Here is a 24,612-nt window from a genome sequence, read left to right on the forward strand (position 1 = left end):
CCTGTGAAGGGCTTCCTTCTTTTCACAATCCATTGACACTCAAAAGTTTAAGCAAACATGTTTTTCATGTAAATTATGAACTGTATTTACTGAAAGGTCAGGGTCTCTTTGCATTATCTTTGCTTTTCACAAGATGCACCTTATACAGAAGATAAGGGTTAAGGCACCATCAACAGTAACTTTTATTCACTCCTTTCTAGTAATGTGGTACCTAGATAGCTTAGTTAGATCAGCCCATAAACTACTAATGTAGTCTGGAGGAAAAAAGCTTTCCCTTCATTACAAATTCAAGATGCTTAAAGGTGAGAAAGTGGAATGAGATGTTTCTATGTGAATGAAATGAAGTAAAATGCAGCTGCACAGCACTGTATCAATCTCTATCATCAAGATAATGTGCTGGACAAAACACCTTTGTAAGAAGAAAGATCTTCCCTCCTATGTCATCTTACCCTAGATTAAAATTTCAAGGAAAATACTGGTTTTAAAGCCGAGGGAATGAAGAAGCGGGATTTACACACACACACACACGCACACACGCACACACGCACATGCGCGCACGCGCGCACGCGCGCACGCGCGCACGCGCACACGCACGCACGCACACACGCACGCGCACACGCGCACACACACGCGCACGCACACGCGCACGCGCACGCGCACGCGCACGCACACGCGCACACACACACGCACACACGCGCACACGCGCACACACGCGCACACGCACACGCACGCGCACGCGCACACGCGCACACACACGCACGCACGCGCACGCACGCACACACACGCGCGCACACACACACACAGACACACACACACACAGACACACACACACACAGACACACACAGAGACACACACAGAGACACACATAGACACACATAGACACACATAGACACACACTTACTTCCATGGAGGCACAAACCTTCAGGCTCACTGATATGCAAATAGAAAGGAGCAACATGTGAACCTTGTGATTTTTACAGTAATTGATGAAGGCATTTTGTAGTGGAGAACTTCAAAAGAATTGAGGAATCCTTCTGTATTATCAATAATTATTACATGGCTTGTCATAACCATAATCTGTGGGAGAAAGCCTTAAATTTGATGAGATGTCACAAAAAGTAACCCTTACTGATGGGTATTTTCATGATTTGAGAGTGTGGCTCAGCCCTCATACTGTCTGGTAGTAATGAGACAGTACAAGCTCCTTGCAAAATAAATGCAACTGAAAAGGCACTGACACAAGTTAGGTACCGACCACATCTACTGTGTGACAGCTGGGAACGGCACTAGTAGAAGTGACCCCAGTTTCTCCAACGGCTGAGTTCCAGCATAGGCAGAACAATCTACCTGATCATTACAGTGGGATCCAAACTACATCCTTCTGTTCACCTTCCATCAGCTACAGCTTATCTCTAAATACGGTGAAGGAACAAACAGGTATGTGACTCAGCACACAAATGCTTATTTATTGGATATTATTTAATGCCAGAAGAGAAGTCTAATATCCCAGCTATCATAATCCAATACAGCACACCCAGATAGCCCTACCATGAATTCTAGTACTGCAGCTACAACAATCCAATATATCACACCCAGACAGGCCTCTGTTCATCCAAGCAGAGTCAAATGAAATCACTTCTCTCCTCAGGTTACCACCGCATGCAGAGAACAGCAGAGATGCAGACAGCACTAGTGCAAGAACCTTTGCAATCTTAAACATATTCCTAAGGAACAGGTTTTTCAGCAGCTTTGAAATGCTGGGTGGGACCTCTGGCAACACAGCACAGTGGAGTTCAGGAAGAGCAGAAAGTCAGAAGTCGAAAGACACTGCCTTGCTGCACAATTTCACCAGTTTCCCAACAGGCAACCAGAGTTGTCAGCCATCTTCTAAACTTGTGCATGTCTGATTCCCTTATATTCTGTTTGTGTATGTTTAAATGCACACACACAATACCTCCAAGTATTGTACTGTTTGTAAATGACAACATTTCTACTCTTCCACTTCTACATTTAGTCCCCCCCACATACCTCACATGTTTTAATCTTAATATTTTCAATCTCATGAAAGAGCGCTTGTACCACACTGGTTTGTCTTTGCTTACTGATCCACCAGACACAACTGGCCTTCCTTTTCTATGGAATGGTCAGACCCCTGGTACCCCTCAAGCCTTATATCCAGCAACACTTCATTTATGGTGAAGGGCTAAGATTTAAGATGAAGTCTGGGGAAAATTAGCCTGTCATTAACAGCCTTGGAGAAATCAAAGATCACCCAAATGCCAGATCTGACCTGACCTTTAAATGTACTGCTCCAATAATATTTTTCAGTAACTATGCTTCATACTCTTTCCCTTGACAGACAAGGGATGCATCAATTACTGCAGCAAGTTACTTACGAGCTGGTCACAGCTTTCCCTCCGAACTCTGCTGAGAAAAAACAACTTCAACATCCAATGCAAAAGAATTGTTCCTCATAAAGCATCCACTTATTTGCACTGTTTTAGCAAAAAAAGGAAGGAAAAAAGTTGTTGATACCCTTATTGCACCTGTTAGAAAACGAACAAGCAGATTCTATCACAGAAGAATTTTATTTCCCATGTTTGCACGTGTTGGTTTTTGGGTTTTTTTTTCTGCTAGGAAACGCAAGCTACAAAGAAATGCAGCAACAAACATAATGTCTAATGAGAATTTATAATCTCACTTTGCATATAAAAATCCCATCAGGTTTTGAAAAATCTCAGCACAAACTGTAAATAACTGAATGAATTCCAGGGTTTAAATACAAACATGTAGGCAAACCCCCCCAAAAAAAAACAAACAAACAAACAAAAACCCCCCAAAACCACCAAAAAACCATGGAAAAAACCTTGAACTTCTACACATAGATAGGATTCAACTCTATGACAATTGTATATTAGAAATATTTGGCTGAATGACCGAGAAAATGAGATGTTTTATCAGGAGAAATATTGACTGAAAACACATCTCAAGAAGTAGCCAACAAGGAGGAGCTCTTTCGCCTTTTTTCAGAGTGGGCTTGAAAGTCAGCTACATCTACTCAAATATGTAGCCCCGGCTGGGATGTCGACACCTCTTAAAAAAGCACACGGGAATGGATATTCCTGCTCAGGCTCTGTGGTTGCTTCTTGTAAGTCACTCAACTGTCTCCCTTACAGGAAAGAACATAATTTATATACCTTTCATCACTTGTATGCAGTTCAGTCAACGAAAATACTGTTCAAGCTGATTCTTGCTGCCTGCCTTGAGCTCAGAAATCCGGAGCCGTGGGGCCTGCCTGCTGCTTGCATAATCCTTTGTCTGCTGGCACTGGGAGTCTCACTGGTAATGAAATAAAAATGGTATTCCAGGGCAGACAGCCCAGCAACAAGCGTGATTTTTCTCAGGAGAAAGAACCCAACTGCAAAATGGTATCTAGTGAATAGTATGTGTAAGTGAAACTCTGATGTACATTTCCTGCTTGCTCTGGACTAGACTGCTGATGTGGAGACACACGTTCCTCCCTCTGCTTTTCTTAGAGAGAAGCTGGAAGGTGCAACAGCTGCCATGCCCACCCGGCTCTTATGAACTGTGTGTGCACATCACTGTACTGCCACAGCATTCATGGATGGCTGCTGGAAAGTAGCGCAACTTCTTCATTCTTCTCTTCCCCATATTTACAGTGGGTACAATGTTAACTAGTAAGAATTGATGGTGATAAAAGCAATAAAGACTATGATGTGGTCAGAAATTACACTGCTGTGGCCTTACATGATTTTTCATGTAGCAAACTCCTACTTGATTCACAGATGTTTCTTAGATCCTCTCTGTTTCTACAGTAAATTTTTTTTAAAAGATTTCAATATAACGATGAGATTGCATTTTAGCAGAATGAGTCTTTGCTTAGACTTTCCAGTCCTGACCGTGATCCATTTCTGCAGCAGAGATGATCTTATGGCCTAAATGGAAAATATCAAGGTCCTTATTGATATCCCAAAGAATGTTTCACCAGCTAGTTCTAAACTGTTGCTCTTGTTTCTGTAAGAAAATAAACTCTTCTTGAAGCTTTGTTGTCATCCAGTAACAACTGAATAGGATTAATTTCAAGCAATATAAATGAAAGGCAATGCTAATTCAGAAGCAACAAACCCAAACACTCTGTAAAATAAATGGAGACAAAGTAAGCAAGGTCAGCTCATCTGGGTAACATAGAAGGCAGCCTCTTCTCTCAAAGCCTTTTGATCTGAATTTAACCTAAAACTGCACCGTCCTTCTCAGGCCTCAATAAAATAGCTTTTACATAACTACCAGGTTTCTGCAGGATCACATCATCTCAAATCTATCTATTCAGATGCTGGGACATTTTCAGTAAGGAAGCAGCCTGTGAGATGCTGTGAAGGCTACTGCTGACAGCAGCAGGATTAGAACACGTGGGTCTTCTTCTCAAAGACTCCTGGAAACTTCTCCCTTAAATATTTACCCTTTGGTACACCACTTTAATTAGGGAATAAAAACATGACACTGATAAAAATGCAATTACAGTTCTTCTGCATCTAATCTTGTTGCCTATACAACTGATTCTGGAACTCAGAATTGTGTTCACTCTTATCCTTCTTCTTTATTGCACTTGAGCTTTAATTTTTTCTTACACCAGTTACACAGTGGTATAAAATCACAAGCTAACATAAATTTACAGTGGAATTATAGATGGATAGATGAGATCAGCATCACTGTTTCTAAATCCACTTTCCTGTTCCCCTGGTCCTCTCGAGCACATATAAAAGAAAATTATAAAAAGCAAAGAAGGAACCAAAATGTAAGCCACACCTTTGAACCATTAGAAAAATTTCACAGGTTTGCTAAAGCTGGCAGTTAAGTAATTTTGAAGCAATCCTGTAGGAGACACCTCTGTTTAAAGTTCAAATGGGAAGACATGAAGCAGCTGTATTCATTCAGCAGCGACAGCAGGTACGGTTAGTTGACAGAATAAAGACCTGTCTGCACATCAGATGAGAAATTCTGCAGTGACAGAACTGGGTTGCAGCGTTTCCGGTAAACAATTTTAGCAAGACTGTAAAGCAGTCTTGAATGAGTTGATAATTCTCATCCCTGCTTGATGCCAGGCAAAGGTTGTGAGGATTTAACAGATAATGTAAGAAATGAACATTCTTCCAATAAAAAAATTACGACCACGAGGGCAGCCTACTATTGTAATTACATTTTAAAGTGTTGAAAAAGCAGGACCATGAAAAACCTGCCAGCTAAGAGAATCTGGCATATTTTTGGTACACCAGGCTGATGTTCGTGTACACAAGACCGAGTGTAGTAAGGGCTGAGTTTTACAGAAATTTATAGTGTATTTTTGAATAGTTACCAGCTGATCAACAGCCTTTAAGATACGCTCTTTGTATAAAAAATAAACTGGTATGGACTCCTTGGCATCACAGCATGGACCCAGTTTTCACAGAACTGCTTCCAATAACATGAAAGTCTGGTGTGACTTTCTGAAGTCCCTTCTGAATTTTTTTCATCATTCTTTCAAGGTTCAAAACAGTTTGATTCTGTGTAGCAGAAGTTCAATGTCTGCCCAACCTTTACCAATGCTTTTTTAGAGCTTTCCACTATATTCTGCAAATACATTTGCAGCACGTCAGGGTGGCAGGCTGAAGCCCCAGAGCAGGGAATGAGAAAGACTCTGACATTATGCTAACTCTATCACCCTGTTTATGAATGTTATTTTTCATGCAAAGCTACTGTGTTCATTTGGATACTTTTAAACAAGTGTGATTTCCCTACCTAGGGTTTTATAGTCAGCAAACTAGGTTTATGAACTATAAACTGCTACACCAAACATAAGAGCTTAAGAGAGCTAATCGAATGAGACAGAGAATGCCAAAACTATACTGAAGCTGGAGAAGGTGGCACATAAAATGCCTTGAAAGGATCCATGACAACAGTCACCATCAAGATATGTAACCTGCAGTACCCAAATCTCTTCTATGTTGGGGTTTGCAGTGACTTTATGGTAGATAACATTCTAGCCAAGTTGCGTATAAATCCTACATCAGTTTTAGACTAAGTTTTGTTATAAACAACAAAATCTCTTGTTTCCTGACTATGCTACCAAAGACGGGACAGACAAACAGCAGAAACAAAAACAGTGCAGTATATTTTACTGATAAAATTTTCAGACATCTGCTTTAATAAAGAACTGGGACAGAGTACCACATGGAAAATCAGTTTTGCACCTGTAATTCACTGTTTTCTAGGTTCGTTGCTGCTTTGCTTTTTTTGACCTTTATATTCAGAACAATGCTTATTCTGAATAAATGTGCTTTTCCAGTCACACATTTGCTTGCTTCCAAAGAAACGGCTTTCAGCAGAAGAGTTGAAGGTGAGGAAACTCTGTACTTTTCTTCAATTCTTTTCTTCAATAACCCATGATGGATTTTGTAAAATCCCATTACAAAGCTGACTGTCATGGTATGGAAAACTAATTAATTTATACTGATGAATTTGTCTTCAGACAAATTACTGGGACCACTGACTCACTCTGTCATCTTTGCATATCCATCTTTGGAGCAGAGGCACAGAATAATGAAAGTTACTAGCAGCTCTTTGGCAGCAGTGGTTTTTATCTGGTTTTGTTAGTAAACCAAATACTTCGCAATGTTCTAGCATACCTGTCACGCAGCCGGTAATACCGCTAGACTAGCATTCAAACACATACAAGGATAAAGTCCACATGAGCAGATACAGGTGTCCTGAAAGACCCCTCACCTCCTCCTGCAGCTGAGCAAACACGGATTTAAATGCACTAAATAAAGAGAATAAACACTGACTAATAAGAAGAGGAACTACTCTAATTTTAGGCAGGTTTGTGCACATAGAGTTCTTAAATAAAAATACCGGTTTGAATGTTATCTTTATCTGCTTTGCCAAGGAAATGAGACTCCACAATTGTGCCGTGAAGTGGTGGTTGCCACCCCCACCCCCTGCCATCCTTCACTTCCAACCTGGCTTACAACTTCTGAAGCCATTGGATTTTCATCTGAAGTTGACAATGGGGCAAGAAATCTCCATGACATTAAAATGCTGCAAAGTCACTGAAAATTAGCAGCTGGAAAGAGCAGGGAGGCTCACGTCAGTATTTTCACTATGAGAAATAGTGCAGTATGAACTTGGCGGTTACCTGTCCACACTGTATGACCTGCCCGTTGCCCTAGCAGTACCTATATCACAGCAGAGTAATTACCCCTCACATCAGCTACAGTATGTGCTTTCTCCCAGCTGATTAAGCAGAGGAGAAAGGAGAAGAGCTGAAAATATGAAAAGAAGTTGAAGCGATATAGGGAGAACTAGAGGATGAAGGTATTTAAATGAAGGAGAATGTGAGGTTACTGGAACAAAGCAGTAGGAGAAGAGCCTGCACACACCTTATGACAACCTGACCCCATCAGTTCCAATGCTCAACCCCCAATTTGATTTCACAGCTTGACACCAGAGTGTTACACTGGATCAACAGCTCATGTAGACACACGGTATGCTGGTACCGAAGTGACAGAACAAGGTTGGCTTTTTACCTGGTCTGGGAATAAGCAACACTGGTATAAACATATTTTCTCCAGAATCGCTCCAGAGAGGAAAGGGCTGTTGCTATTTTGCTGAAAGAGCTATGTTTAAGACAATAAAGCTGTGTGCATGGGTAAATCCTTTAGGTACCTAAATCAACATCAGACATCACTGTACGTATTTAGGTTGGCTTTAGAGACCATTATTTTATACATTACAGAACTAAAGAATTCTATCTAAATTAAGAGTGCTACTGTTAATAAGCACAGGTTAGTGCTAAATATAAGCAAACACAAAAGCTTAGCAGCTGGTTTACTATGTCATCGTTTTGTATCCATCCCAGATCAGGGTACTGAAAAGTAAAAGGATAATAAATGGTATCATCATTAAACATAATTAAGTAAATGTATCTATAGCTTCTTCCTTCATTTTTAGATTTCAAAGCTATTATACATCAATTAAGTTTCACTAGTAACAGTCAGAAGTCAGAATGGAGTCATACCTATTCTCCAGAAAATGAAATAAATTGTAGAGATACATTCAGCTGGATTATGAAGTATCAGTGCAGACCTATGAAGCATGTTGTGCTCTTAAGCAGCACACAGACCATGCGTTGACATTTACTTGTCAAGTGACATGACCGAGGTTACACTGAAAGTCTGTGCAGAAGGTTGGAACAGAAAAAGGACCTTCTCATTCATTCTTCTCCATCTGATGCAATATTTTGCTTTTTATGGCATCAGATCAACTGACCGTACATTAGAAAATTACAACGATAACAAAGAGAATAATCTTGTAATCGTGATCCTGGACTTCAAATACTTTTGTCCAGCTCTTGGCTCTGCTACAACATTAAGCAAGTTACCTAGTTTTTTCTCCTCAGTCACTTATCCATAAATCAACACAACTTCTTTTTTCTATGTCGTCTGTTCATGGCCCAATGACTTTAGGAAACAGACTGTTTCTCATTATATATTTGCACAGTACCCAGCACAGTGGGCCTTAGAATCAGATGCACTCTTGGATGTCTGCCTTAATGCACACAGTGATTATTTATAGTGCATTTTTATCTATATCATAATTTAGAATGTGTTCTGGACATTCTGCAACTATTTTCACGCTGCAGGTCTATACCAACAAGCTAACGTTCGAAAGACATGTCAGCAAAGCATTGAGAACTGACAAAAAAATACCTCCTACCTGCACAGGTGTCTCCAGAGTGTAGATATGTTCCCCGCGCACATTGTAGAACTTGACAAGTGCGCTTTTCAACAAGGAACCATTGCTGAGGTCAACCAGCTGGCTTTGCTTCTCCATGCCTGCTACTGCAAGTAGGTCTCCTTGTGTACACCACTGTACCACCACATCTGAAATCACAAAGATGGTTTGCAATAATCACTGATTAGAATCAGTAGGAACAGCGTTTCCAGACGCTGTAAAGTGACCTGAACAGCTGAATTGTCCTCTCAAAAGTTTCTTAAGTACTTAGAAGCTTAAATCTTTTCATTGAAATAGTAGCAAATGTGCCACATATGCACTTCCGAGAATGACTCTTTTTATATTGTAAATTGCAAAAAAAAATAATGTGTAAAAACCCCATTCATTTTTCTCTCTCCGTGGGGAGCCCAGAATGTAATCAGTGGTTGCTCCTAAGTAACTAAAAGAACTTATTAGAGATGTTAAAACTCATGTGGAAGATCCTACGCACATCTTTAGGGTAAATAAGCAGAATGAAGTTCATACACAGATAAATAAGCTCACCAAGAGAGCAGCAAAGAGTATTTGTCTGGAAAGGCCTACTGTGCAAGAAAGCAGTGTATCTGGCAATGCCTCATGTTCTCACTGGCCGAAGGTACCTTTTAGCGTAACTCAAAGTAGAGTTTAGTTTAGTAACATCAAACTAGAAAGACCTTTGCATTTGTGTCCATAAATACATATGGCCTCCATATCATAGGTTTTCTTTTGACACCTGACTTGTGAAAATCTACTCGTCTGTCTAGCAGGAGTTCGACAGAAACACACAGGGATCGCTTAGTCTCTCATATACATGCGTATGAATATACATATCAGTTACTTCTACAGGCACCTTATGATGAGGAACGCCCACAGCTTAATTTGGGGATGCTAATTTCAAACCCTTATATCCTCCAGCTCTCTGTCACACTTCAAGAGTAGCATTAAAAACAGTACTTTGTGTTTCTGCTCATGTTTCAGAGGCAGATTTGCATGTGCAAGGAATACTGAGCTAGTCTTTAAACCTTTCTGCTCTTCAGCTGGGGGTGAAAGGCAGCTATTTTGTGCTGAGACAAAGTGAAGGTAAAGACAAAACTTTTGTGCTCTGGGATGCTCAATCTGCCAAGTACCTTTTGAAGACACTTGTGGGCGAGAAGCTGTCTTCAAATGAAGAAGCAGGAGAGAAATCAGAGTTGGCAGGAAGGATCTCAAAATTGTTTCAAGTTGTCAACTTGTCATTTTCAGGGACTTTTATGCGCTATTTAAAATGGTTTTGTATTATTTCAACTTTCTGGTATTTCCCATGGGAATTATGCTTCTGCACATATCAGAGGCAAGACGCATGTTCCTCAAGACAGTTTTTTCACAGCTAGGCATTGCATGCCACTTTTTTCCTCTTAGTCCTCAGCCCTCTAAGTATCTACAATGGGATTTAATTCATCTTTCTCAGAGAGTGTAACGATAAGCAGATTAGAAATCAATGAAGCAAGCTGATCAACTCGGCTTTTAGTAACTGCATTAGCTACACAACAACCAAAGTGGAAAAACACTCTTCTTTGGATACATACGTGTCTCAAGTTCAAACCCTCAGTAGATCCCTATAACAAGGGGAAAAGGAGCGATTACTGTGTCCAGCAGTTTTCTCTCTCTTCCACAGAACTCCTAGAATTAGGCTGCTGCAAAGGCAGTGAAGGAGAAGACATGGGCTGCAGCATCCCCCCCATGGGCAGCGTGGCTCTACAGCACATCTGCGCTGCCAGCAGGGTCCTCAAGGATTATTCAACCTTAATGTAACACAGCTCAACTGATAACTAGGTCTCAGCACAAGCAGGATATTAAACATCATACGGAAGTTTCATCTAGGGTAATGGTCTGCAAGTAGATCACTGGATCAGAGTCATCCCTCAAAACTACTTGCCAGCCACTACACGCATGTGTATCAGCAAACCTTGAATAGACGGCGCTCTAAACGTGCAATAGCTCTGCAGGTAGCAGTTGTAGCTAACTAGTACAACTAGTAGGTGTAGTTTGGCAGTTCTGCAGGTAGCAGTACACTGAGAATCACTGACTGAAAAAGTGTACAAAAAGAAAGGACACAATGGAACAGTTTGGGACTTCCACTAGAACTGACCAAACTTCCAGGGGTGTTCAAGTTGGATGAAAAGAAGAACTTGTATTTGGGTAACCAAATTCTCATCCAACAATGAAAGTTTTTCTTTATCAACTTAATACAAATATTCCCATTAAAATGACAGCTAAGCAAAGCTAGTAGAATGGCAAGAATATATTGTGACTACTTGAAATAGTTTTATAGTTGCTTGCTTTAATAATACATTGAGTAGCCTACAGCAGCCCATAAAGACAAGGACATCTGCTGCAGAGACCTCACAGCAACACTTGGAGATTTCAAACAAAACCACATGAATTAAGACTTGCAGGCAATACTGAAAACTGTCCCCTCTCAGCAGAATACCAAATGGCTGGACAGGGTGGAGAGCCTGAGCTGGGTGGTTTTGCACATTCTTGCGTATGATAAAAACCAGTAAAATTCCAGTCACTTGAAAAAATTTTAGATGAGAAGATACAGAAAATACATACCTCTATATAAAACTATGCGTAAAGTACTTCTCACTGTACAACGCTTCAAAACAAGACAGTGATATCCCAATCACCTTTCTCTGTCTTCTGTCTCACAGACACTCCCAGTCCAACAAGATGTTGCACATTCTTTGTCTACTGACGAAAACGATGCAGTCCAGTTTACAATTCACAAGAATATTTCTACTCTAGCTTGCACAGTAACATTCTGCTAGAGGAGGGTGACATAAATAAGGGATCTTTTTTCCATTACCGAAAGTCAATGGGGAAAGAGAAACAGGACGGACATCCTCGGCAAAACAGAGCCCTGCAATTCTAAACAAAGTGTAAGATGGGGTTTGTCTCTTGTACTGTTTCCAGCTGAAATCTAGACTAGAGGACAACTCAAGACCACTCCCTACCCTGATTACTGTAGAGATGCTGGGCAGACCTGTTGGTGGATATCACAAGAGCTTCTCTAAACTGCTTCCAGTTTCCCAGACTTTAGGCTTCCCTTCAGCTGAGTAAATTTTCTGGATCATAGCGTTTCCTCATGATGCTACATTTTGCCATCTGTGCACTTCTCGTGTTGGCACAGATGGAAGCAGGAGTGGAAAAGAAACCTCAAAGGTGACTTTTTTTACCTCCTAAGACTACCCTACGTAGTGGATCACCCAAAAACTACTGGGCTGGTGTTAGAGCAACTTTTCACCAAAAATATCCCACTATTACAGAACAGCTAAGAGCCTGATCCAACAGCTTTTCTTTTTTTCCTCTCCCATCTAATATCAAACTTATTTATCTGTGCAGATGAAAAAGAACCAGCAGAACCCATTATTTAAGCATGCGCTTATGCGCCATAGTGAATTAAAACGTCTCTGCCAACAAAGCACTGTAAATTGTACTGAGGGTGCTGGCAAAGTAGGGAACTTTTTTGATAGGTAAGAACAGTAAAAATTTCAATGTGAATTAAAGATTTTACATGGAATACTAATCGTACAAACATCCATGCACATCGCTTAGCAAGATGTATAGTAATTAATCAGTGGAATTTTCCTTCTCTCAGAATAACTTGCCTCTTGATAATCAATAATTCTAGCAAGTTTTCGATATCTGTGAGAGTCAAAGCAGCACTGCAATTCATACTTGGCTATCAAAAGCACAGGAGGAGACCTTGTGAATTAATAATGCAAAGGAAGCATTATGTAGCAGAGGCATTCACACAAAGAAGCATGAACATATTGACACATTCAGCTGGAAAACAGCAAACAGATCAAGTGCTCTACAAAACTGCCATAGAAACACGATGTCAAAAATGAAACATTTCTTCAAACACCGTTAACTCCATCAGCCAGGCACAGCCCTTCCACCGGCAGGTGTCACTGTACACGGCACCGCTAGCGGTGGCGGAGCCCTGGGTTAGGAGACACGACAGCAAAAACATCACCTAGGCAAACATCATTAAAAATACATGAAAAACAGAGCACAGGAAGGGGGTGAAATGGCTTCCTTCTGTACCTTTCAACCCTGAGCGGATGACAGTAGGAGACAAGTCGTCATAATTGTTCATTAAACTGATGTCTCCCGACGTGAAGCTGACAGTAAGTAGTGGCTTGGTGTTCTGCACTGGGACTGGGTATGCAGCCGGTCCATCTGCAAAAACAAGGCTCTGGAGTGAGCAAGAGACAAACAACCAGAAGTAATTACATCCAGGCCAAAATACACTTTACTTCAGCCTGTGGCCATCGGGAGCGCTTCCAAGCCTCAAACTCTACCTGCTTATTTCTGCAACATCAACGAGCAAAAGCAAAGCAGGTTGAGCTAGTCAGCTTGTCTGCTTTTGCAAAACCCCAGTGTTTTTACTTCTTGAATATTTACTGCGGTATTTCCAAAGTGCTTTATGCAGGTATTATTATGTTTTACAGTGGTGGTTTTCAATCCTTCTCCACTGTCAACTCCCCAAAGTGTCCACAAATTGAAACCCAGTGCTTTGGAACGTTTCCTTGTGACCCAAGTTGACAACCAATGTAATAAACAATATAATCCCATTAAGAGCTATTTGTTAGATACACTTTCTGCCTAGGCAAATGCTGAGGACTCTTCCTGAAATCACACAGAGAAATTATAAGAACTTCTAAGAGAACATATTGACCTTTCACAGACTACTGTATTCTAACTGTTAAGAGCTAGGCAGCAGCATGAAAAGGTACCTGCCATCCTGCATTAACAGGAACCAATGCACTCAAAGGCAGACGTGAGCCCAAATGGAACACTCGGCTTAACAAAGCATTTCTGCAAAGTCTCTGCTCTTCAGGGCTTGTTTTTCAGCATTCACTGAAATTCCCTTGTTCAAATGCTTCATGACCAACATCACCATCTGTAGCATTTGCTGTTTAACATTTTTTGTTTACAGTTTCTGACAGGAGGTGCCACTGGCCCTTGACAAAGTGCCTCTCAAGGCCCAGCCAGCATCTTTTCAGTCAACAAAAATGGCAGAGCCAGTTAAAAGTGGTATTGCTTCCTGAATTTGTAAAAAAGCTGATCAGAAAGCATTTTGGAGAAAGATGCCTAGTAATTAGCATCTCTCTGTGTATATAATTTAATAAGAAAAACCCATCAAACTTCCAGTCCTTCCTACACATCTGTGTGAGTCAAAAGCTTGTCACCTTTGAGAGGTTTATGCTGCATCTGCTCTAAAGAAAAAACATCATGTTTGGGTAATCATTAAAATAGGCTTGTAGGCTTGTAACGAGTCCACCCACCCCCTGATTGACTCAGAAAAAGCTAGCACATTCGGATCATTTAAGTTCTCATCTGTGTACTCTGCAACTTCATCACCCTCCAACTGGAGGATTTTAAATACACAAGTATTTTTGAAAAAGCAATGAAAAATCAATTTATTATTATTCTCTGTCTTGCTTTAGAAGCTTGCCAGGAAATTCAGAATTTGTTTCTTTTGTTCTAAGGTAAGACATCTCACCCAGCACTAAAAGTGAGGCATGAAAGCCAAAACAAAATTCAGTTTTAGAAGATGCTAACATTTTACCAGATGATCACAATCTTCTAATCTTCTATCATTATTTGTTAAATACATATGCTTATTATATTGACATATATATACAATTCTGCAAAAAGGTAGATTTTTGGACTGATTCCAAATCAAAGTTACAACTGCAAGAGTCTTCAATTCAGTGATTCAGATCTGAGATGCAAATTCGGAATTATCCCTAGCTATTTTGTACTTAATTTTTTCATTCTACAATCACTGTTATATTAATTTAATTCTTAATTTAGTTCAGACTTTATATACTGGAACACCGAAACAGTTTACCTAGAGCTTATAGGCCAATCAATAGCATTAATAAGTATTAGTATTACTTGGATAAGAAGGATGGGGCTGACTGTGCATGGATATCTATGCCTCCCAGATCTTTAATAGTGACGATTTCCAAAGAGTTTTAAACCAAAACATTTCACCCAATGAGTATATTTATACTTAAATGGAGGTAAGGATTTCTTCCTGACCCTCAAACTGGCAATGTGCTCTGAAGCAGACAGCGGCACTCACCCTTCTTCTACCCTGTGTAATTACAGGAAATATTTTCATTTCCAATACTTCTACAGAATTTATTGAGCTCTTTAAGTCAGAACTATCAGGGATGGGACTATAATGACCATTACAGAAATTCTATGAAACAGAGATAAAATTAAAGATGTGGTATTCTCTGCTGCCTTTTCACGTGAATCTATATAATATATAGACTTCTGTGACTGCACTCTTGACTACCTCCATACATACCGACCATTGCAATACCTCACATCTGCTTATCAGCGAAGCCTGATATGCCCCTATCTAGTGTTTTTCACTTACCATCACTAAAAACTTTTAGCTTTGTCCTGTTATCTCATCTGAGGCAGAGCAGCACAGATGAGGTATGACCTGTACCAAGCCATGCAGCGTGGCTGGTGGCAGAGCTGGGGACAAACCCACTCTCCCACACCAGCTCTCTGCTCCGTCCACCATGCTACCCCCACAGAAACACGCTGCCTTTCAGCCCTCTACCGGCTTGAAACTGTGGCCATCCTGCTGTTTTAGTAGAGCATTAGAGCTCCCTGGTGTTTGAGATGCCTTCGTGAGGGCTTGCAAAGCTGAAACAGAAGGATGTGCCCAAAACGCTACCTTGTGGTGGGGAATAGTCGTCAGAGTCCGTGTCGCTCTCGCTGCTGTCCTCCACCAGGAAGCTGGGGTAGTTCCAGGACATGCTGAGGATGCCATCTGACTCGTGAAGGAGCACATGGGCCAGCATTCGGCCATGGCAGTCCATGACGATAACCTGTCCATCAGCAGTGCCAAACAGTACCTGAAAATAACAGAACAGCACTCTTAGTTCCACCAAATGTCAGCCACTGGACCCTCCTTCAAAGGCATCTTGTAATTAACTAGCTACGCTGGAAATTAATTGAAAGCAAAGCAGTCAGGGACGTGAAATGGTGCCACAATAGGACACTACAACGAAAGATGGACGTAAAGAATAAAGTTAAAGCAGCAAGGTCTACAGGCAAGCTCCTAAAAATCTGTGAGCAAGTAACGTTTCACAGTGGGGTGTGCTGTGTTCACTTGAATACGAGACACTACTTGAACTTGGCCATTACTACAACTGAAGTGAGCTGGCAGAAGGGCTCCCACAGATTCTGCAGTACTCTTGGATTACACAGAAACTTCTAAAACAGGTGGCAGAAACCAAGGTATGCATCAGTCATAACAATATCAAAAGGCATAGCTGACAAAAATGGTCTTAGCAGAGATTTCAAACAGCTTTTAAGAAATAGCTGAATACAGGAGGACAGGTTATTTGGTTATGAGCAGCGAGACAGTGGGAGAATGTCTTCCAAAAAGAGAGGAAAAAAGCAATATGGTCAGTGAACTGGAAGTAGGTCATTACACCCCCCAAGAGGAAGGCAGTGTGTTACACGTTCAGGAAGAGATGAGTAAGAGCTTCCACCCGTGATGTCAAATACAAAATGGATAACGCATGTTTTGTTCTTGCCCCTAAACTACTTCACAACCAATGTGCACTGACAGAAGGCAGACTGACTGGAACCTACAATTTCTTTTTTTATAGGCATTGTCTTCTTGAGGCTTTAAGCAAGTTAAGATCCTGCATATTTGATTAGTTTTAGAAAAACACCAGGAAATAAGGATTAATAAATCCACAAAATGATAAACACATTAGCCAAGGCTGCCGCTGCTACCATGTAATTCCATACAAGGCAAATATGTTTTAAAGAAAGTTTAAAGGTGCTCATCAACTTGAAAACTAGCCAGCATTAGGAAAAGAAGCTAAAAGTAAGGTCAAATCTTGTACTTGCCCTTTAGCCTACTACCTACTTCCAGTGCTTGTAAATTTAAGATTCTAACCATTATATGCCCAGATCAAAAATTTATCTACCCTTGTTATCTTACCTCTAACGGGTAGGAGTAAAAGAACAGGATGCACTGAGACAGCACCTCCCCTGCACAGTCAGATAGCTTCCAGCAAAAAATATTCCCCTTTCTTTGATAAGCAACAATTTCACTTGGCAACCTTTACTTTTTAACACTAAAAGAAATACAGAATAATTGCTCCCTACTTACATTCTAAGTATTGGCCACAATTGTAGAGACCTCTGTTATCTAATCCCTTAGTCATTTCTTCCAAGATGAAGAATCATAGCCTACCCAGGATCTTCCTGCACAGTTGCTGTTCAGAAGCCTCCAGTCACCCTTGTTGATTTCTGCTGTCAGAGGTCTTCCTTCCTATCTTCCTTCTGAGATGTTGTGCCAGACTTGCAGCACTCTAACTGTGTATTGTATCACTTATACAATGGTACTCACCGAGGAAACAATTGTCATGGTTCCACTTTTGAAAGTTTCAGAAAGGAAGCGTGGCTTCACAGGTCTTAGTCAAGAAATCCTACGTTTTTTTTCTATGAACAAGGTAATTACTAGGAAACGCAGAAGGCTGTAAACTAGAATAGCAGTTTAACAGAAGAACTCCGGTAAAGTCATTAAAATCTTAAGAAAATCAGTGGAGTTGTTTCACATTATCAGAAGCAATGAAAAAAACAGTATCTGCCTGCCAAAACTGTAGTCATTACATCTTACAAATATTTTTGGGTTAAATAGCTGCTGGGTTAAAACAGTGGGTAAAGTTTGCTACAAGCCTCAGATTACTATTCTTAGATATAAAAGCAAGAACTTGACTTTTGTTCATCTCACACTCCCTTCCCTTGTGGTCCTTCATTCTACTCTTCCTCCACTTGTATCATCCCATCTTCTTTCACACTGCTCATTATTTCAACTGTTTTTACATGCATGATCAGTGCACAGCCACTTTCACTATCTACTTTGAGAACATAACCACCCTCTTTCAGATCTCTACAAAACAAACTTCTACAAAGCCAAAATCCTACTGGTTTCATTGTTAGCTTTTCACACCACTTTCAGCCTACTCTATATATATAACAGTTTTTTACCAGTCTTCTCTAAGTTTTATAACTGCAAAATACCTAGACAGAGGGGGTGAAACTCTATTGTTTCTGAAAACAGCCGTGTAAGGCTTCTGTCTCCTAAAATCCTGTAGAAGCACTTTATAACTGGGTAGGAACAAAATGTTGGGACTCATCACCCTGAGTTCGTCTCACCTCAATCTAAAGCTAATTGTTTTGAGTAGCCCCAGTTCATTTAAAATAACAAAGTCCTACCGAAATCTCCAATTCAGATCAGAACAGCTGCATGTGGGCATCTCCATTTTTGCACTGGAACCTGAGCGAGCTCTTTCGCAACCTTGAAATGTCACAGGGCACTCTTCACCTCTTTAGCCAGGCCATACATTTCAAGGAGCAGCTTTTAAGTTTTGGGGTTATTGTAGCAATACAACCTTTAAGATGAAAGCATTTATGAGGCTGATAGTCCTGCTGGCTGAACTCCTGCTGAAGCTGTAAAAATGTCTAATGGTGTTATCATACACAACATTATTCAAGTTATGAACGCCACACTCAAGCTACTTATATCATATGACTAAAACTCTCTTGACCTTCAGAAAAAGGCTGAGCCACAGGGTATGCCTGAAGGATCCAACAGAGAAATTAAAAGGTTGTATTTTAGCTGCCTAAATTAATATTTTTTGGGGTATTTGCAGATCTAGGAGGTCTGAGGGAATGTCGGGAAAAGGTAATGCAAGTTACAGTGTTTTTTTAACCCTTGAATACAAAAGCTAAATAATAATAATAGTAATTAAAAAAATACAAAATACTTATTTTGAAGAGGTTTTTTGGCCCCTTGTTCTGTTGTTCTTCTCTTGCCTCATCTCCCCTCCTTTAATCCTGTTCATTATTTCAACTATTTTTACATGCATTACCACTTACAGAATTGCACTTGTAGAATTACGCATAATCTGATTAACAGAATACCTAAAATCATCCAATACATTCAAACTGTGAGTCAGTTACACAACATAAATACAGTATTTCCTTACAAAACATAACAAATACTACACTACAGTGAAGCTGTAGCTGATTCAAGATCATACAAATGCAGAGCAGTCTCCAATAGTGCCCTGATGCTCTATGCTTTGAGGGGAAAACTATGATAAACAGCACTAGGACAATTCACACACAGTTCTCTAAGCATACCAAGAGCTGAAAGCTGGGTTCGGTCCTGAAACACAAGTGCCTGGGTTCTCCATGAAACCAAAGCTTGGAGTGATTCCTATTTATTATAACAAATTTGAATACCTGAAAAACAACCTTCTCTGAAATTTGCTGACCTCTTAGCCTCTGTGGTAACTTGTGATGAGTTTCACACACTAGTTTCGGTAAATAAAAAGTTTTTTCAGCTAGTTGTTAATCTATTATCCATGAAACATTCAAATTTGCAATCCCCTCAAATGCCCAATATTTCAAAGACTCCTCAATTAGCAGTCTGAAATACACCACTTCCTAAAAGATGTGGTCATCAAAAGATGGGGTATGCTGGTCTGAAGCATTTGTCTCATGAGATGACTATCAGGCCAGCCAAGAAGCCAGGAAATTTCATCCAAGAGGAGCAATTTGAACCTGTTCAGTGACTTTGCTACATGTGAACCATCGCTATTCCTCTCAGATCTGTTGTGATGCCGTAAGGTGTCGGGACCAGACGCAGTACTAGCAGAGAATGGTCCAGCACTGAGATCAACAGAGCTACAACGGAGCGACCAAAGACCCCGGTGCACTGAAGGTCCCGTTCAGGAGGCCTGCTACTTGTAAGAGAACTACAATTTACTAACAGTGATGTTATTTCTGCACAAAACACATTTTATTACTATTTAATTTGGTTTAACGGAAGTAAATTGAATTCATCAACAGTAAGAATGCTCAAGCTTTATGCTAATTTGAATATACCTGCCCAGTAGGAAAGCAGGAGATACTGCGATCTCACCACATGTGATTATATGCAGTAGCTGAGAAAATTAAATTGTTATGATTTACAGACTTAAGTCAATGAAGCCGTGCTGACTTACATCTGCAGAGAACCTAGCCACTGTCCATTCCTGCATCTTTCCTCATTGTCAAAGAAGCTTTCCAGAACACAGTCATTTTGACTTTTTTAATAACCAAGGATAATTCAATACCAGCAATAATGTATTCAATGACTTGATGTATACATGAGGGGTAAAAGACAGAATCATTTCCAGTCTCAGGTTTTGCTTGTACAAACTGAACAGTCAATACTGTTACAGAAAGATATTGATAAAACAAGATGCTCCCTTCATGACATTTACTACTAACACTGAAGGTTTCTAATGTTGCTGGTTAAACAAAACTCCCAGGAAATCTGATCAATACGTTTTCAGAACACGGGCTGTCATTCTGTATCAGGGCAATGACTGAGCCTTTGATGAAGCTCAAGTTGAAGTATTGGAAGCTGGACTTGCCATAGCTACTGCAAGAAATATAAAGCCATTGGAGGCTGCTTCAGGATACTACTTTTAAAGTAGCGGGATGCTAGAAGGCTGGGAAAGGAACATCTATTTGCTTTACTCCTGCTGGCCCAGGATTTTTAAAAGAACCTCTGACTTTTTACAAAGAATGTACATCCGAGAACTGAGGGAAGCAAAACAACTCACTCTGCTAATTAAAACAGCATTGAAAATGAAACTAGTAAACTTCATCCTAGTATAATTTTATTATTTACAAACCAAAATTTTCACAGAAAGACAGAACTTGCCTTGTAAGAGTATGCAAGGTGCATTAATATAAACATTTAAATTCCTGGATACACAGAAATCTTCTGAAAATTAATGTCATCTGTCATGAAATCTCAGGTGCTCTAATTTTCCCTAAGCTGTGGCTAAGCTGCCAGTAACTCCACTGAGCAATTTCTCCAGTTACATCTCTTCCCTCTCCCATAGGATAGGTGGCAGCTGGAAGGACAAAGTGACTACACAAAGCTTTTCCAGGAAACGACTGATCACATTAGGAAGGCGAAAAGTTAGCTGTGTCTTAGAAGATGCTTACTGGACCGGTCCAACAAACTGAGCTCTACTGGACATGAAATACCAAAGACTGCTACACCCTAAGTAATACAAACACCTGTATGTAACCTGTAAATGTTGCTGTCTCACAACAGTAAATATTTTAAACAGCAGTATTTTAAAATACAAATTAATTTAAAACAGAGCATGAAATAAAGACAAACCCACTGTTCTCATTTTTATAATGCAAAGTGACTACTTACGTCTTCCCCTTTGTGGACCAGTTCCTGGGCAGTTCTCCCTGCACTGCTAATCCATCCAAACACAGTAAGTAAAATACGTATTGTTGTAATTTGCTGGGGGTTCTACACCTGGCAAATCATTCATGCAGAGTATAGATCCCCACTACGCCAAAGCGCACACATAGGTATTTCTGTCAGGAAATCCTAGGGGGGGACCTATTTACATTGGAATGTGTTGACTTTTCCAGAACTAAACACGCCATTTCAGCTATTTTTTTCTAGCCATCACTTTTAATGACACATGCAAAGACTTCTGAGAGACTAGTGACTCATGATCTGCCTCTGGAAGAAACATCCTACCTAGGTGTTTTCAAACCAGTTTACAGGTGTTTTGTTATTCCACGTTCAATTTTTGCTTTAATCAGCTGCAGAGTTCAGATGTAAACCTTATTTGCACATTTCTTGAATGTTCCTAAATTCTTTTCTAAACATATTGCAGGAAAATAGTACTGCTCTTCAAGATTTTGGACACAGACATGATTATTTCTGCTAGCAGCAAAGTTAGTTCATATTCAAGATCCTTCATAATCTTTGGATGTACCAGTCAGAGGAACTTGCTGCTTTTCAAACTAACCTGTTCCAGGACCCCCTTTTAATTTCCTCAGACTCTGTGACGAGCCTCTTAATCGTGAAGCGGTAGCCCAGGGCAGAAATCTCATCACCATCTTATGACCAAATAAACCATGAACGATCTCACAGAAACTTATGGTTTTAATTTTTATCATTCTCCAGTGTTGCACTTCCAAAGTTCGAAGGATTCCTCTTCCATCCATCCACGTTGCAAACCTTGCTCTTTCAGCATGTAGTTTTACTCTTTGCCATGGTGGTACCTCTTCTGTTTGGCACTGTACAGGTCTGCCAAAACCTTGCTGCCACTGTACTGGGTAGCACAAATACTGCCACTAACAACTTACCCTGCGCACCTCTGCATTTGCAGCTGCCTTGTCTGACCTTCTGTTTCACTGACACTCCCTTTTTCAAAGTTCAGACATGTCTTTATGCTTTTTTCTTCAGCCTCCTCCTCCTCCATCTCCCTCCAAAGGAAAAACTCAGCACTGTACCTCAGAAATTACATTCTGTAAAAATGCTAATAAGGCCAACTGCATTTGCATTGTCAGAAGATGCTCAGCAGTTTAAGGAAGCTGAATTAGCTCTGTTTGCTGATTTAGCCATCTGGACAAACATCAGTATTCATGATGGGAAGAGCCTTCACAGTCATCACCATAATGCCATCATACTAATAGAGACAAATATTTTGTTGATTCAAAATTAACTGAACTATAAACTGATTAATATAGAAAATGATGGATCAACCTTCCATTCATGCAGGTAGGCTTAGTAAATAGGAAATACTTGGAAAACTACTGCCTTTAAATATTTTCATTCATTAGTCTAACAAAAATATGTCAGTCTCGCAAAGGCTGAGTTACAACATTTTGCAGTCCATTTAGTTGTGGTATTAGCATTTTGCATTTCTTGTGCTCTTCTTGGTTACCGTTTCTCCATCACAAAGCAGGAGACAGTGCAGCAGCTGCCTCTTAGGATACATTAAAAAGTGAAAGTTTGTTTTTTCTCAGTGTGGTATTTCTGGCTTTCCTTCTTTTTACCTCAAAATGCACAAAGAGAGAGAACCAGACACAGGGAGACAGCTTCTCTCCCGCTGAATGCTTTTGACTCCCATTAAAAATTCAGCTGCTGTAAAATGATCTCTTGAACTGACACAAAAAGAGACATCACCACAATTCACACACAAGCTCAGGGGGAAAGCACTAGAGGTTTTCTGACTTGCCTTTATGTCTGAAAAAACTGAGAAGTGTTTTTGTTTCCTTTGGACGTGGGGAGTTAGCAGCCCCACACACAGATGATACACCACAAGATCATCCAGCTAACCGCATACATACGCAGCAGTGAAATTCTCATTCGAGACTATTAACACTTTCAAAAGCAGCACTGATTTAGGTACCTGTTTGCAGGCTTGTATCTTCTCTCTCCTACAAAGTCCACAGGGTCTAGATAACTATTACAAAGCTCTCAAATGAGAAGAGAAAGTAAATACACTGGAGATCTTGGTGACAAATCCATTTAATAAATATTGCAATACTAAAACCTGGGGATTCAAACGGCACCGGCTTTATTTCTCTATGAAATACTGTAACATAGCTGAATGACCTTAAATGAGATACAACCTTGCACGCCGTCTCAGGAGTCAAAAATGTAGGTAGTCTCAAAATCAGGATGTCAAGCTATACAACTGCTCTGGACATGTGGACATGGAAGCAACTGTCCAGGCAAAGATAATGTTATTTGAAAGCTTTCTGGCAAATCACAGGAAGACTATTATATGCCCCTGTAATTACACCTGGACTAATTCTGAGCTGTGTTTTTCCAGGCACACACGTTTCTATATTCTTTCTTGACTCTTGAGACATTTTTCAGGAAAGCATCCTGTAACCCTGTAACAATTGGAGTTTTAAGTGAGAAGAGTTGCCCTTCTATGTAATTACTGAATTAACAATACACCTCAGTTTATTTTAGATGTGAGAAAGATTTGTGGGATTTTTAAACTTGTGTCAGGTTTCAAATCACATTCAAAGCAGTAAGCAAAATGAGCAAAAGCCAACAGCTGGAACACCTTCTATAGAACATCTGTAGCTTTCAACATAGGCAGGACTCTGAGCCCAGACCACTGATCTCCCACATCAGAAGTACTCTAGAATACTCTTCAAGCAGTGCCATTTTCTCACTAAACTCTGCCAAGCAAGTGCATACATGTCTATGAAAACACATATTCTTCACATATATCCAATTATATATTGCAACAAACCCAACTATTTGGTACTGTTAGCTGGGAAAATGCAATTTGTTTTACCAACAACCACTCAATCAGGCAAAGAAGTCAAGATACATTTGGCAGCCTCTTGCATTGTTCCCAAGCCAGGGTTTAGTTATTTCCTGAAGGATGTGTTGACTGCTGAAGCTAGTATTTCCTTCAGTTTTAGCAGTCTGAGAGTTTACGTTGAGGTTTGTGGCTTGTTTTCTTTCCTAATTGAAATTGATATTACTTAGCAACAAGGACTGCACTCTCAACCAGTGAAAATGCAATACAAAGCAGTTAGAGAAGCAACATCCTTGCTGTTTTGAATTTCATAGTACAAAATGAAGAAGTCCCTAGGTCAAGCTATATGCTAATGGAAGCCAGCCCCTCAACTTCTGCATTCCTCTTCTAGGTCTTGGGTGCTGGCAGAGAGGGGTAACTCAGCATGGTCAGGAAATACCTAGAGTGGGTGAGGTCAAGTACAACTGAGTCAACATGGTGATAGGCTGAGTAATAAACTGTTACTGAAATGAGACACTGAAGAAGAATGACTATCCTCCTAAAAGCAAGGAAAGCAGGGAAGGATTAATCTCTTTTCAGCTGATGCAGTTGCCAACAATC

The 24,612-nt window shown here is 40.2% G+C and overlaps 1 protein-coding gene across 8 annotated transcripts in view; it reads right to left on the reverse strand.

Moving 5' to 3' along the window:
- The window catches only part of TULP4 (TUB like protein 4), a 177,792-nt gene that overhangs the window by 26,153 nt on the left and 127,027 nt on the right, over nucleotides 1–24,612 (reverse strand). For all 8 annotated transcript variants that reach the window (XM_037391551.1, XM_037391555.1, XM_037391552.1 and 5 more), the window contains 3 exons: nucleotides 15,561–15,741; nucleotides 12,899–13,033; nucleotides 8,771–8,937 (listed from right to left, as the gene is read on the reverse strand). In XM_037391551.1, the coding sequence (XP_037247448.1) occupies nucleotides 8,771–8,937; nucleotides 12,899–13,033; nucleotides 15,561–15,741 (483 nt within the window). The remainder of the gene's footprint in view (nucleotides 1–8,770; nucleotides 8,938–12,898; nucleotides 13,034–15,560; nucleotides 15,742–24,612) is intronic.

The sequence above is a fragment of the Falco rusticolus genome, chromosome 6, assembly GCF_015220075.1.
Source record: "Falco rusticolus isolate bFalRus1 chromosome 6, bFalRus1.pri, whole genome shotgun sequence".
Lineage (NCBI taxonomy): Eukaryota > Metazoa > Chordata > Aves > Falconiformes > Falconidae > Falco > Falco rusticolus.